This window comes from Corylus avellana, chromosome ca6 (genome assembly GCF_901000735.1).
Source record: "Corylus avellana chromosome ca6, CavTom2PMs-1.0".
Taxonomy (NCBI): Eukaryota; Viridiplantae; Streptophyta; class Magnoliopsida; order Fagales; family Betulaceae; genus Corylus; species Corylus avellana.
Window position 1 is genome coordinate 7,464,707 of NC_081546.1, and position 16,111 is coordinate 7,480,817.

The 16,111-nt window shown below is 40.4% G+C and overlaps 2 protein-coding genes across 2 annotated transcripts; one reads left to right on the forward strand and one right to left on the reverse strand.

The window, feature by feature from the left end:
• The first annotated feature begins 9,265 nt into the window (after window positions 1–9,265).
• LOC132184786 (thermospermine synthase ACAULIS5) lies at window positions 9,266–13,467 on the forward strand. Its single transcript, XM_059598545.1, has 10 exons — window positions 9,266–9,504; window positions 9,702–9,768; window positions 10,490–10,584; window positions 11,127–11,229; window positions 12,020–12,108; window positions 12,213–12,369; window positions 12,442–12,517; window positions 12,619–12,677; window positions 12,787–12,923; window positions 13,035–13,467. Exons 1-10 carry the CDS (start codon window positions 9,350–9,352, stop codon window positions 13,111–13,113), a joined length of 1,017 nt encoding a protein of 338 aa, XP_059454528.1. The 5' UTR covers window positions 9,266–9,349; the 3' UTR covers window positions 13,114–13,467.
• A 481-nt stretch (window positions 13,468–13,948) lies between these two features.
• On the reverse strand, window positions 13,949–14,542 carry LOC132184858 (uncharacterized). The gene has a single exon (XM_059598638.1). The coding sequence runs from the start codon at window positions 14,473–14,475 to the stop codon at window positions 14,098–14,100; it is 378 nt and encodes a 125-aa protein (XP_059454621.1). The 5' UTR covers window positions 14,476–14,542; the 3' UTR covers window positions 13,949–14,097.
• Window positions 14,543–16,111: the final 1,569 nt, after the last annotated feature.

Genomic DNA, 16,111 nt, shown 5'->3' on the forward strand with positions numbered 1-16,111 from the left:
ATTTGTGCTTTATTTTATTTTTTTTATTTTTAATAATATTAATGAAAAACATGGGCTCAAAGAGAGACGTGACAGCTTGAATCCAAAGTTAAGAGAAAAATGATTTCATTTTCTGTTTCGCAAAAAGAAGAAGAAAGGCAGTATGGTCATTTGGCTGAGGGATGGTCAAAACTATTTGGAACGCAAAGACAAACATGGGATATGATGGAGATCGAAGAGTGGTCTCTCCACAAACTGAGTGGGAATCTCGCACTCGATCAACACTTGTGGGGCCCGTAGAGCATCCATCATCATCATCATCATCATCTTTCGTGAGAGGCAGACATCATCAGACAGGTATTGGGATATACGGTGGTAACGCCACCCAGCGCACGAATACGTTTGACGTGGGAGAACAATGCCTGGGGGGCGGCTGGGCCTGAAGAAAAGCGTGCAAAATATATATAATTTATGAAGCAAAAACCGTATTTTTTTGTAATTGAAAATCCAGTTTTGGCGTACCTTCCTACGTCCTTCACTGCTGCACTCCCGAAACTGCCACATCCACTAATGTGGTCCACGTGTCAATGCGCACCCACCACTATCACACGCGGACGACACTTTTTCTGTTCCACTTTTGTCGTTTGATCCTTATCTCCTTGAAATAGTACGTACACCTTATATCCAGCCTTTCGCTGTCGCCACTCGCCCACTCTCTAAACATATATGGAAATTAAAATTTTCTCACATGTTGTTATTTACATGGACAGTAATACGAAAGATATCAACAATATGGATTAAAATTGAGGGGCTATAGTGTTGCTTTTTGTGTGCCCTTTTTTTTTTCTTTGTTTTTTGCTTCTTTTGTTTTTTTCCTTTCTTTTTGTTGGTGTAAAGGTTTACAGTGACCTCAAACAGCATTTCAGGAAAAATAATAATAATAATAAAAAAAAGAATGCAAGAAAGAGAAAGGGAAAGAGAGAAGAGATATGTAAGTAATGAAAATAGTTAGAAGGGTTCACCAATGGAATTATGAAGTCATTATGATGCACAAGTTAATGAGAGTATGGTAACTTAAATAGGTATTTAGGCAAACTTTTGCTAAGGGGTCATATTGCATTCCTTTGAAGTTTACCTTGCGTCCTTATATAGGTTGACGCCTTAATAGGATTTTAGGATGCTCCCACTAAGAAGTTGTTGTTGACTTGGAGATTTCTTCTCTTTGTCCATTAGGAAGGGGAACATGGCGTGGATGTTCAGTTAGCTGAACTAGTAAATGGGGAATCGACTGCTAAGTGTCGCCCTTTTGGTGAGGGTGGTTGCTAGCTAGACTGTGGCCAGTCAAATCTTTGACGACCCATAATACTTCGTACTATTGGAAGTTAGTTGGTTTTTTGGTGCATGGTCCTTTTAGGGCTCATCAATATCGCGGCCCTCTAGTAGCCCCCAATTTTTTTGGGTGATTGGTATGCCAATTAACTCGTGAGAATTTGAAACAAGTTTATAAGGCCTGTCGATATCCAAACCCTCCAATAGCCCCCCCAATTATCTTGGGTGATTGGTGCACCAATCAGCCAATTGGCACCACTGTGCCAAAGATCAAAGATTTCTCTATCGGTCTGTTAGGATGCCTCAGCTGCATACATCACTACACTTCCACTTGACACCTATTGTAATGATAAACGGCTCGTCTCACCATGACCTTCTCTTGAATTCTCAAAACTTCTGTTGCTCCATCCCCGCAGGGGCAGAGAACCCATTACTGTCTCGGCTGTGCTACCGGAGGCTCTGGGGAAGTTGGAATAGGAGAGCACTCATCTTGGGGTGAGCTTACTACTTAGATGCTTTCAGCAGTTATCCGCTCCGTACTTAGCTACCCAGCGTTTACCGTGGGCACGATAACTAGTACACCATAGTTGCGTCCTTCCTGGTCCTCTCGTACTAGGGAAAGGTCCTCTCAATGCTCTAACGCCCACAACAGATATGAACCGAATTGTCTCACGACGTTCTGAACCCAGCTCACATACCGCTTTAATAGGCGAACAGCCCAACCCTTGGAACATACTACAGACCCAGATGGCGAAGAGCCGACATTGAGGTGCCAAACCTTCCAGTTGATGTGAGCTCTTGGGGAAGATCAACCTGTTATCCCTAGAGTAACTTTTATCCGTTGAGTGACGGCCTTTCCACTCGGCACCGTCGGATCACTAAGGCCGACTTTTGTCCCGGCTCGACGGGTGGGTCTTACAGTCAAGCTCCCTTCTGCCTTTGCACTCGAGTGCTAATCTCCGTCTAGCCCGAGGAAACTTTTGCACACCTCCGTTACCTTTTGGGAGGCTTACACCCCATAGAAACTGTCTACCTAAGACTGTCCCTTGGCCTGTAGGTCCTGACACAAGGTTAGAATTCTAGCTCTTCCAGAGTGGTATCTCACCGACGGCTCGGCCCCCTCGGAAGGAGGCCTTCTTCGCCCTCCACCTAAGCTGCGCAGGAAAGGCCCAAAGCCAATCCCAGAGAACAGTGAAGCTTCATAGGGTCTTTCTGTCTAGGTACAGGTAGTTCGTATCTTTACAGACATGTCTATTTCACTGAGTCTCTCTCTGAGACAGTGCCCAGATCGTTACACCTTTCATGCGGGTCAGAACTTACCTGACAAGGAATTTCGCTACCTTAAGACCGTTATAGTTACAGCCGCTGTTCACCAGGGCTTAGGTCCCTGGCTCCCCTGTCATCAGGTCACCAACTTCCTTGACCTTCCAGCACTGGGCAGGCGTCAGCCCCCATACATGGTCTTACGACTTTGCAAAGACTTGTGTTTTTGGTAAACAGTCGCCCGGGCCTGGTCATTACGACCTCCTTTGTGAGGAGGCACCCCTTCTCCCAAAGTTACGGGGCTATTTTGCTAAGTTCCTTAGAGAGAGTTGTCTCGTGCCCCTAGGTATTCTCTACCTACCTACCTGTGTCAGTTTCAGGTACAGGTACCCTTTTGTTGAAGGTCGTTCGAGCTTTTCCTAGGAGTATGGCATGGGTTACTTCAGCGCCGTAGCGCCTGGTACTCGAACATTGGCTCGAGGTTTTTTTTCTACCCCTTCTTACCCTGAAAAAGCAGGGGCACCTTGCGTCCTTGAACTGATAACCATCTTTCGGCTAACCTAGCCTCCTTCGTCCCTCGGGATTAACAAGGGGCAGTACAAGAATATTCACTTGTTATCCATCGACTACGCCTTTTGGCCTGATCTTAGGCCCTGACTCACCCTCCGCGGACGAACCTTGCGGAGGAACCCTTAGGTTTTCGGGGCATTGGATTCTCACTGATGTTTGTTACTCAAGCCGACATTCTCGCTTCCGCTTCGTCTGCTGCTGCTCCTGCAGGTGCTTCCCCCTAAGGCCGAACTCTCCCATACCGATGCCTTTTTACATCCCACAGCTTCGACAGATCACTTAGCCCCGTTCATCTTCGGCGCAAGAGCGCTTGATCAGTGAGCTATTACGCACTCTTTCGAGGGTGGCTGCTTCTAGGCAAACCTCTTGGCTGTCTCTGCACCCCTACCTCCTTTATCACTGAGCGGTCATTTAGGGCCTTAGCTGGTGATCCGGGCTGCTTCCCTCTCGACGATGAAGCTTATCCCCCATCGTCTCACTGGCCGACCTTGACCCCTATTATTTTAAGGTCATATCTAGTATTCAGAGTTTGCCTCGATTTGGTACTGCTCTCGCGGCCCGTACCAAAACAGTGCTTTACCCCTAGATGTGTAGCAACCCAAATTTTTAAAGTCTTATTTTAGAGATATTAATTTGATGCTATTAATATTCATATTAAGGTAATGGCATTTACTTTGAGGTTGAGATATTTATTGATGATATTAGGTAATAATATTTATTCTTGAGGAACTTATTAGATCTTATGAATATTATTGGAATGAATATTGATTTGAGGTTATTATATCATGATGATGATTTTATATTGATTATTTTATTGGGAGATTTAAGAGATATGATAATTGATGATTGATTGGTATAATTTGGAGTATGATTGTAATAATTGGTGATATAATAGGATAGTAAATGGTAGGTATAAGGATGGTAGAATAAGAAGGTAGAATAGTATAGGGTTGGTGAAATAGTATAGGGTTGGTATAATAGTATAGGGTTGGTGGAATAGTATAGGGTTGGTGGAATAGTATAGGGTTGGTGAAATAGTAAAATGAGGGTATAATTGTAAATTGAAGGTAGAATAGTGTTTGATTTTCTCCTATAAATAGAGCTCTTCTCCTTCACAATTTTCACCACTCATCTCCTCTCCCATCTCTTGCATATATTCTTCCTTCTTCCTCTTTTTACTCGGTCTTTCTTCTTTCTAAGAGTGTTTACTCAGAACAGAGAGAGAAAGGGCGAGACCAAGCGCTACAAGAAAGAAAGAACACAAGAGAAACCGAGAGTGAGATGGGAAATTTAAGACAGAGAGCTGAAGAGGAAGAAAGAGAGTTTAGGCGAGAGAGAGAGAGAGAGAAAGTCAGTGAAGGGATTGTTATGGGTATGGACCAACTGCAGCAGAACGGGTTTCAAGTAATTACCTTTGATGATCCATTCATGTAATCCACTGTAAGTATTCTTACTTACTGAGTATGATATTGATATCCAATAATACGGATTTTTGTGGTTTTATAACTTGTCTAGCATTTGCTATATATGATTCAACAATGATTTATATTATCGGAAATCAATTGACTCACTACTTCACAGTTTTTTTGTAGTGCTTGCAGGAATGGAAAATCAAGGTAATTATGCAGTTGTGATTAGAGATTCATATTGAGATGTACAGAGATTCCAAGTTGGTTAAGTTTTGTCTAGAGTTTAGACTGTCGGATAGATTTGTATAAATGCCTTGTACGACATAGCTTTGGGTATTTTTGTATAAAGAAAAGTATTTTAACAGTATTTTTTTGTATTGATAATTACAGTTTTTCCGCTATGAGATCAGATTGTTACAAGATGTCTAGTCAACTGCTACCCCTCAACGCATTTCGGGGAGAACCAGCTAGCTCTAGGTTCGAGTGGCATTTCACCCCTAACCACAATTCATCCGCTGATTCTTCAACATTAGTCGGTTCGGACCTCCACTTAGTTTCACCTAAGCTTCATCTTGGTCATTGATAGATCACCCAGGTTCAGGTCCATAAGCAGTGACAATTGCCCTATGAAGACTCGCTTTCACTACGGCTCCGGTAGGTTTCCTTAACCAAGCCATTGCCTATGAGTCGCTGGCTCATTCTTCAACAGGCACGCGGATAGAGCCTAGGGCTCCTCCCACTGCTTGAGAGCTTACGGTTTCATGTTCTATTTCACTCCCCATGGGGGTTCTTTTCACTCTTCTCTCACGGTATTACTTCACTATCGGTCACCCAAGAGTATTTAGCCTTGCAAGGTGGTCCTTGCTGATTCACACGGGATTTCACATGCCCCATGCTACTCAGGTCAGAGCGTAAGCTGGTAATGCTTTCGGCTACTGGACTATAGCCATCTAGGGTTCGGCACTTCACCATTTCGCCTAGCAGCACGACGCTTGTATTGCTCTCCCACAACCCCGTTTTCACGGTTTAAGCTGCTCCCATTTCGCTCGCCGCTACTACGGAATCACTTTTGCTTTCTTTTCCTCTGGCTACTAAGATGTTTCAGTTCGCCAGGTTGTCTCTTGCGTGCCCATGGATTCAGCAGCAGTTTGAAAGGTTGACCTATTCGGGAATCTTTGGATCTATGCTTACTTTCAACTCCTCGAAGCATTTCGTCGCTTACTACGCCCTTCCTCATCTCTGGGTGCCTAGGTATCCACCATAAGCCTTTCCTCGTTTCAAACCTGCTCCTATTTCGAGTCAAGAGATAGATAAATAAACACATTCCATTCCACTACTCGGGGGCGTTCGTAGTGACTAAGGGGGTCGAAGACCAAGAAGTGAGTTATTTATCAACCATGCATTCTTCTTATGGCTAGATCCAATCTCCTGGTCCCTGCTGAAAGGAAAAATAATTTCAACTTCTTCCTTTCGGAAAGGGAGGATTAGGAAAATCCTATTGATTGCAGCTTTCTCCAGACCTCCGGGAAAAGCATGAAAAAAGAAGAAGCTCAAATGGTACGATCCCTCCGTCACCCTATAATGAAAGGGGCGATCTTATAGTTCTTGGTTTGTGAAGATACTTTATTAGGTGCTCCGTTTTATTTTCCCATTGAGGCCGAACCTAAACCAGTGCTCGAGAGATAGCTGTCCATATATTGATAAGGGATGTATGGATTCTCGAGAAGAGAGGAGCCGTGGTGGTCCCCCCCGGACCGTTCGGATCCCATGAGTGAATAGAAAGTTGGATCTACATTGGATCTCACCTGAATTGGCCCATCTATCCTCTTGAAGAGAAGTTTGGTTTCAAACCCCGGTTCGAACAGGAGAAGTACGCCATGCTAATGTGCCTTGGATGATCCACATCGCAGGGTCAGGCACTGACGAGCATATTGAACTATCCATGTGGCTGAGAGCCCTCATAGCCCAGGCACAGCGATGCAATTATCAGGGGCACACTCTACCACTGAGATAATAGCCCGTCGTGTGGGCCTCCCGCCGGGGCCCGCTATGCCCAAAGCAAGAGAAACCCGATCCCTCTCTTTCTTTTTTTATGTCCCCTCATGTGGCGACATGGGGGCGAAAAAAGGGAATCCTATCAACTTGTTCCGACCTAGGAAAATAAGCTCATAAGCTTAGTTTTACTTCACCGTCGAGAAACGAAAGAAGACTTCCATCTCCAAGTTTAACCTAGACGTAGCTCGTTTCTTTTTGGGTGTGAAGCAGTGTCAAACCAAAATATCCAACAAGCATTAGCTCTCCCTAAAAATGAGGTGATCTAGCCGCACCTTCCAGTACAGCTACTTTGTTACGACTTTACTCCAGTCACTAGCCCTGCCTTCAGCATCCCTCTTCTTGTGGTTAAGGTAACGACTTTGGGCATGGCCTACTCCCATAGTGTGACAGGCGGTGTGTACAAGGCCCGGGAACGAATTCACTGCCGTATGGCTGACTGGTGATTACTAGCGATTTCAGCTTTATGCAGGCGAGTTGCAGCCTACAATCCGAACTGAGGACGGGTTTTTGGGGTTAACTCACCCTAGCGGGATTGCGACCCTTTGTCGCGGCCATTGTAGCACGTGTGTCGCCTAAGGCATAAGGGGCATGATGACTTGACGTCATCCTTACCTTCCTTCTGCTTATCACCGGTAGTCTGCTCAGGGTTTCAAACTCAACGGTGGCAACTAAACACGAGGATTGCGGTCGTTATGGGACTTAACCCAATACCTTACGGCACGAGCTGACGACAGCCATGCACCACCTGTGTCTGCGTTCCCGAAGGCACCCCTCTCTTTCAAGAGGATTTGCGGCATGTCAAACCACATGCTCCACTGCTTGCGCGGGCCCCCATCAATTCCTTTGAGTTTCATTCTTGTAAACGTACTCCCCAGGTGGGATACTTAACATGTTACCTACAGCACTGCACGGGTCGATACGCACAACACCTAGTATCCATCATTTACGGCTAGGACTACTGGGGTATCTAATCCCATTCACTCCCCTAGCTTTCGTCTCTTAGTGTCAATGTCGGCCCAACAGAGTGCTTTCGCCGTTGGTATTCTTTCCGATCTCTACACATTTCATCGCTCCACCGGAAATTCCCTCTGCCCATACCGTACTCCAGCTTGGTAGTTTCCACCGCCTGTCCAGGGTTGAGCCTTGGGATTTGACGGTGGACTTAAAAAGCCACCTACAGACACTTTACGCCCTTAGCTTTCGTCTCTTAGTGTTAGTGTCAGCTCAACAAAGTGCTTTCGCCGTTGGTATTCTTTCCGATCTCTACGCATTTCATCGCTCCACCGGAAATTCCCTCTGCCCATACCGTACTCCAGCTTGGTAGTTTCCACCGCCTGTCCAGGGTTGAGCCTTGGGATTTCACGGTGGACTTAAAAAGCCACCTACAGACACTTTACGCCCAATCATTCCAGATAACGCTTGCATTCTCTGTATTACTGTGGCTGCTGGCACAGAGTCAGCCGATGCTTATTCCCCATATACCATCATTACTTCTTTTCCGAGAAAAGAAGTTTACGACCCATAGGCCTTCTACCTCCTCGCAGCATTGCTCCATCAGGCTTTCACCCATTGCGAAAAATTCCCCACTGCTGCCTCCTGTAGGAGTTTGGGCTGTGTCTCAGTCCCAGTGTGGCTGATCATCCTCTCGGACCAGCTACTGATTATCGCCTTGGTAAGCTATTGCCTCACCAACTAGCTAATCAGACGCGAGCCCCTCCTCAGGCAGATTCCTTCTTTTGTTCCTCAGCCTACGGGGTATTAGTAGCCGTTTCTAGTTGTTGTTCCCCTCCCAAGGGCAAGTTCTTACGCGTTACTCACCCGTCCGCCACTTGAAACACCACTTCCCGTCCGACTTGCATGTGTTAAGCATGCCGCCACCGTTCATCCTAAGCCAGGATCGAACTCTCCATGAGATTCATAGTTGCATTACTTATAGCTTCCTTGTTCGTAAACAAAGCGGATTTGGAATTGTCTTTCATTCCAAGGCATAACTTGTATCCATGCGCTTCAGATTCGCCTGGAGTTTGCAATGAGATTTCAAATAAGCACTTAGAGCATCTCGGTGGGCTCTTCTAGGGCTCGTCGAATTTAATTTCACTTTAATTTATTATCTCTTAATTCTAGAGTACTCAATTTAATTTCTTGATTAATTTCACAATGGAGTGTGGTCAGTGTTGTTTAATGACGAAAGTTGCTCTATATTATCTCTTACTTAAAACTTATGTGTCGTGGTCTTCCAAATAAAAGAAACCACGTTTCATGAACCAAATATTACGAGGGTTTACGTCATGTAGCCTTTTTGAAAAATGAGAAAGGATGGGAGATACAACAAGGTGATGTATCGCATAGCCCTTATATATATCAATATAATATAGGATTCGGCTAGCTGTTATTAAAATAACAGTATGTATGCTGTAGTTTAATCAACGGTCAAAATTGAATTTTTCAAAATCTCTCTTATTAAAAGCTTGTAAAAGTAAGTCAACTTTAAGATTCAATATTGATCGTTAATTAAACTATAACATACATTTAATAACAGCACGTATAACCAACAACACAGTGATCCAAGGCGACAGAATTATTGGCTGCCTATAGTACTGCTATAAAACCCCCCCGTTTGTGACTCTCTTCCTACTGTCCACTCTTGTTCGGTTGTCTCTCTCTATCTCTCTCTCAAGGTGTCTGTGTTTTGTTTGTGTGTTTGTGTGTTCGTATGTTTTGGGTTTTCCTTTCGTCTTACAAAGATGGGTGAGGCTGTTGAGTTCTTCCACGCCAATGGGTATGCCAATGGGTTCTCAAAGAACTGTGAAGAAGACAACCAGCTCGACAATCTTCACAACTGTAGTTGGTATGAAGAACTGATTGATGATGATCTCAAATGGTCGTTTGCTTTGAATAGGTTCGTCACAAAATCTTCCGTCCATCAACACATCTCTCCAACTATGAATGTTATTCTCAAGCCCTCGACAAAAGAATTCCCAAGGCCATGCTAGATCGAGATTCATCAATATTTTCATATCCTGATTAATTTACATAACATTATTCTTTCTCAATAATTGTTCTTTAACGATGTTAATTTCTCTGTCGTGTTTGCAGGGTACTCCATAAAGGGACAAGCGAGTATCAAGACATAGCTCTCTTAGATACCAAGCGTTTTGGGAAGGTATTTGCGGTTCCATTTTATAAGTTTTTACGTCAAGGGAGTCTCGTTTTCATTTTTTACATTAATAAAGAAAAACTTATTTGTAAAATAATCTCAATTATCACCTAGCTCTAAACTACCAACCTTTGTTATTTCCATCATTTAAGTTTAAAATGTGACACTTGACTCCATTTAATTAGTAGACCCATTACAAATTATACCTCCGTTAGCATATGACATTAAAAAAGACAAAAAATGTCACATGCGAACATGCTTTTTAATTTGAATTATTTAAATTATCCTTGGAACTTAGTAAAAGTAAAAATAATTGAAAAAATTAAAGGGGTGGTTGTGTGCACCGCCCCAAAAATGGAATAGGGTTAGTCGGCTGTCTCTTTAGATATTTTTTTAGTTGTTTTTATCTTTTAATAATATAGAGCATTTGAAAACTTAAAGTAAAAAAGGAAAAAGAAAAAAAAAATTCTTCAAAGTGTGACACAAATGCGCATTTCTTATCCATTTTAATCCAAATGTTAATGGAGGTTCATAGGAAGAACAGGTTAAATATTTTATTTATATGGTTGTTGGCCTAAAATTTTCGAAAGAGCTGTCATTTGAGAGTGGCAAGTGGATTTCGGTAACTTTAATCTGCATTTATTTGAGATTGAGATTTGATCCTCTCTGATGCTGGTCCAGTAGTGTAGTACTATCATCATCTTTTTTGGGGGTTGATTGGATACAGGTTTTGGTGATTGATGGGAAGATGCAGAGTGCCGAGGTGGACGAGTTTATTTACCATGAATGCTTGATTCATCCTGCTCTCTTATGTCACCCCGAGTGAGTCTAATCCCATGCATATGGCTAATCCCATTATTGTATATATACTGCACTTTATTTATTGTTTAATATTTAAAGAGTCCTCTTACAGAGGGATTCAACAAACACCCTAATAAAACTATTTAATACTTAAAATAGTCCTCTTATTTCTGAGCAAGATAATAATAAAATTATAAAAGGACGAGGTGGGGATTCAACAAACATCCTATTAGATATAGTTATAACTGTGCAAAGAATTTAAACTAAACAAAAGGATTTGGTTCTATAGTTGTCGTTTTGAGAAGCAGCTATAAATGATATTTACAACCGAAAAGAATGCGCTCATGATGATTGCGAAAAAAAATACATGGGTTCACTATATGATTTGTTAATTAGTCATTCACCATTGATAGAGGCTCCGGTTCATCAAAGACACTTTTTTTTTTTTTTGTTAATGCATGGGACTTTGACGAAATGGCTTTTATTTTATTTTATTTCTTGTGCTGTCGGACTGTGCCGGATTATATGGCCTAAAATTTCAACTTTTTAATTATTATGTGCAGCCCCAGAACTGTGTTTATAATGGGTGGTGGCGAGGGATCCGCTGCCAGGGAAGCACTCAAGCACAAATCAATGGAGAAAGTAGTTATGTGCGATATTGATCAGGTAATAATTCAGATTGGTTAAAAAAAAAAAAAAAAAAAAACAAAACAAAATAGACCAGGTAGTTTGGAGCAATGATTTGTAGTATACCGGCGTGCTTGGACAGTAAGCACGCCAGTGTTAAAATATTATTAAAATAATATTTAAACAGTTAAAAAATAATAATAATATTTTAACACCAGCGTGCTTACTGTTCAAGCACGCCAGTGTGATTTCAGTTTGTATTGTAGTTCTGCCAGGCCGCCGGCTTGGAATCAGATTCACTGGGAAATTGGCATTTTCCCATTTTGTTTAACGAAAAATAAATAATTAAGGAATATCCGGCCACATGGATCATCAAAATCCTTTTTGTTTTGGGCTGCGGGAAGAGGCCAAGCGGTGCTGTATCAACAAAATCCAATATATAAATTAGTTAGTGTAACGTACGTATCTTTCTCTTAATTAAAACTGAAACCGGCAATTTATTATATATAAAACCATATCTGGTAGGGTGTCGTTTAACTGATTTGGCCAACCAAGGGAGAGGGGTGGCGGTTGTTTAAATAATTAAATAGTAAACACAATTATTTAAGGAAAGTTAAGTTGCCTATATTTGAAGGTTTGTTGAAAAAAAAAAAAAAAAAAAAAAAATACCTACTTCATTTTATAATCAACAGCATTTTGGTCGCTACTTGTAATGAGACAACCTTGTTTAAATGATAATTATACAGATCAATTAGGGTGACACCTCTGCAACCAACCATTTCTTTTGTGATTATTTTAATTTTTTAATAGAAATAACAAATTGTTGCAGGAGGTGGTCAATTTCTGTCGTAGATATTTGACAGTAAACCAGGAGACCTTTTGCCACAAGAAGCTTAATCTTGTTATTAATGATGCCAAGTAAGTTGTTTGCTCCTTGTTCAACTTCCCATATGGTCGTATCACACGACATTAATTATATGACATAAAGCTGACTGTAATATTTGAACAAATATATATTAAAGGGCTGAATTAGAGAAGAGGAATGAGAAATTCGATATCATAGTTGGAGATTTAGCAGACCCAGTTGAAGGAGGGCCTTGTTATCAACTCTACACAAACTCTTTCTACGAGAAAATTCTCAAACCCAAGCTCAATGACAATGGCATCTTCGTCACCCAGGTAGGCCATGTTCTTTTTGCTTGCCCCCGACAAAAAAATTACCAGAATCTGAAAAACATCATGTGTTTATAGGCTGGACCAGCAGGCATTTTCACCCACAAGGAGGTTTTCACCTCCATATACAACACAATCAAGCAGGTCTTCAAGTGTAAGTACTCTAGCTAGACTCTCTCATTCAACCCCAAACAGTCCTTTACTTGGTGAAAGGTTTAATAAAATATATCGATCGATCTCCTCTGCATGTTGCAGATGTGATGGTGTACACAGCTCACGTGCCATCTTTTGCAGATACATGGGGATGGGTTATGGTATGTTAAGAGACGTACGCGCGCTTGTTTTGTTTGTATAATTGTGTAGAAATTAATGGATTAATTTGCTTGGTTGTTTACTTAATTAAATATGTGTGTTTCAATGCAGGCCTCAGACCAACCCTTTTCTATTAATGCTGAGGATATGGACAAAAGGATTGATGCAAGAATAGATGGCGAATTACTCTATTTGAATGGTGCTTCCTTCCTCTCCTCTGCCACCATGAATAAGACGGTTTCGTTATCGTAAGTTTTGTGTGTTAGAATATTAATTAAATGATTATTATTTTTTTTAAAATTTATGTTTCTATTTATTCACCTTCTATTTCAATTAAATATTTCATATATTGATTTTAGGTTGTTGAACGAAATGCATATCTACACTGAAGAAAGTGCAAGATTCATTCATGGACATGGGGTGGCTTACCGCCATTAAAGTCACAAGCTTCTTTTTTTCTTTTTTAGGGGGGTTATTGCTGTGCAAAGGAAAATCATTGACGCATTGGTTTTCAACAATGGATGTTAAGGACTTATGGATTTTATTATATGTTTCTTACAAATTCATGACGTGTGAATCTACAAGACACTTATCACACTATCCGACAAATGTGAACAATCACAATGACAGATTAGATAATACTTATTTTCATAACATGTAAATTGTTATGTTAAGTGAGTTTGTAAGAAGTTATAGTAAAAATTGTAAATGCCCCAACATTTTTTTTTGTTTTATCAGGAATATGAGGCATTCCTCCATTCAGATTTTTATAATGGAAGTAGTTTTCTCTTCTCTTTCTCTTTTTCTTTTTTTTTTTTTTTTCTTTTTTTTTTTTTTTTCAAGATGTTCTTGGTTTTTATTGTTGGCAATTTTTGACACAATCCGCGAACCCGACATAAACTTAACACAAAATTAAAGGATTAGAGTTAAAGAGTGTAACCCGTTTAATTAAATGAATCGGGTTATGATTGATTTATATAATCTTATACTTATGCCTCAACACAGCTCGAATCCGACATATGACATAATGGTTGATAATTTTTGAAATGACCCACGAACCCGACACCATCCGGTATAAAATTAGAGGATTAAAATTAAAAGGTTTAACCTGTTTAATTAAATGAGTCAGATTATAATTCAACTCGAAACCGGCACACGAACACAAATTGCCACTGGTTCCTAGTTTTCATTGTGCGAATGAAATTCCTCCGTTCCAGCAGAGACGTATGTGTTTGAACTAAGTATATATGTATGCTATGTGCCAATGGCCCAATTAAGTGAAAGACATTAAATTTCCAAATTTAAAAGTTTCATGGCAATAATATTAATAGGAAGAAGAAGAGCTGCATAATACTAACACAAACCCCATAAACCAAAAACAACAAAGTGAAGATCGAGTAGCAAACAAATCAAAGCTTCTACTCAGCTCCGCTTAACGGGATCGAAGTTGGAAACGCCAATAACAGCTCCAACAATCGCCGAGATCACCACTCCGCCGGAAACGATGCTGAGCAAGAAGTTCTTGAGAGATGGGGAGAAGCCTGCTGGCCCCGCTGCCTCCGCCACCTCTGGTATCACCATTGCGGCTGTCAGAGCGATGGCCGTTAGGCCTGTAACCGCCTTTTCCTTAAGAGATGCCTGCACCCCAAGCTTGCCTTTGGAGGACTCTGGCTTCACAAACATACGCTTCTTTGATGGCATTATTGGTAATGGCTTAAAGAAGGACTCGGAGCTCGGCCGGTTTAGCTTGCTCCGGGCGGCAGAAGTTATCGGCAAAGCCATTGAAACGGAAGCAGCCATTTTCTGAGTGCAACTTTTTTGTTTCCTTTTTCGTGTAGTGTTTGCTTGGTGTGCGATGGACTGTGTTGGTTTAGATAGACAAATGAAGGGACGAGGATGGAAGGTGGAAATTAGAGATTTGTGGGTTACGTGTCGCTTGGAGGTTGTCCTACATGGCAGATTCTCCACATGGGTTTGGAGGATAAGGTTATCCTCCTAGCTTGATCCAATAGAATTAGATTTAGGGTTAGGGCTTGGAGATAATGGTTGGCTATTTACATGTCAAATGAAGTGATTAGGAGGTGGAATTCTCATCAACTGATGCGATTTGTTTTTACTAAAACAAATATTTAAGGCACTTTGTAATTTATTACAAGTAGTTGCAATTGAGTTGTCAAACCATGCATATCATATTAATTTCTCCCTAAAATTTAAAGTTTATTGATCTACTCTTTAAGATTTGTTATCAAATAGATTAAAATCTTAGAGAGTTTACTTTAAGAAGTGATTTGATTAAAAAAAAAAAGAAATGATACCTGAGATACCTCTAAGTCAATTTTCCCCAAAAATTAATACCTTAACGTTTAATTCTAGTGCTCTTTGAGTTTAAATAAAATAAAATAAAAAAGAATTCAAATGATATCTTAGTTTTTAAAACCCAATTAACGATCGAGTAAAAAAAAAAAACCAAAAAAAAGTTATAAGGTGAATCTTCATGATAGTTGTCAATCTAGAAAGATGGGATTATTGGGATAAGACCATGAAACATGAAAGTGGGTGAAAGTGTGCGAGACATGTCTCCACTAAAAGATTTGATGTGATTCACGTATCAGCTCATCTAAATGTTTTAAATAGTTTAATATTCACTATTTTAGAATATTATCAATATTCTTTATTTTAGGCCTTTATTATATTTCTTTGTAGGTCTATTTCTTCCTTATTTAGTCTAGAGTTTTCTTGTTCACAACTTTTAATTCTCCTATAAATATCACTTATTTTAATTCCTTTGCAGCTTCTCTTGCTATTTGCTGCTTGTTGGTTTTATGGGTTGTTGGTTTTATGGGTTCTTGTCTCCCTGATCTGTACTGCATATTCGGCTTCAGCCTCTTTTTAGAGATTGTTGCTGGTTCCTAGTGAGAGTTTGGATATGCTTGCTTTAATCTGTGCTAATTTTACTTCTGAAATCGCCTCGTGCAGTCATTTGAGATGATCGAATCACTTGTTTGATCCATTTTCTACCATTAGTTTATATTTTCGCACTGTTATTTTTTGTTTTAAGTCTGTTGTTGGAGAGCTCACTCCATTTTCATTTTTAGGATCGTCCACTCACTTTTCCTTATGGATAAGAGTGAAAATTATCCCTCACTAACCCTTTTCCTTATTCAATTAAATTTTTTTTTTTCAAATGTAACCCTTTTCTTTCCTTCCATATATCCTATTACATATTTCTACGTCATGTATAAATGGGAATAGCTACAAATGAATAAAATAATAGCTACATCAATAACCTATTCCTAAGAATAGATATTCCATGAGGATAACTATTCATTTACAAAGAGAAATATATATTCTTCTAAAAAATGAGAAGAATAGCTATTTACAGATGAATACATAATTTTTTTTCAAAAAAAAATTACAAATGTTTTTTTTTTTTTTC

Coding starts and splice junctions, on each gene's coding strand:
- LOC132184786 (XM_059598545.1), top strand. CDS start 9,350: ATGGGTGAGGCTGTTGAGTTCTTCCACGCCAATGGGTATGCCAATGGG. Junction 9,505..9,701: donor TGGTCGTTTGCTTTGAATAG/GTTCGTCACAAA, acceptor TCGTGTTTGCAG/GGTACTCCATAAAGGGACAA. Junction 12,109..12,212: donor CTTGTTATTAATGATGCCAA/GTAAGTTGTTTG, acceptor TATATATTAAAG/GGCTGAATTAGAGAAGAGGA.
- LOC132184858 (XM_059598638.1), bottom strand. CDS start 14,475: ATGGCTGCTTCCGTTTCAATGGCTTTGCCGATAACTTCTGCCGCCCGG.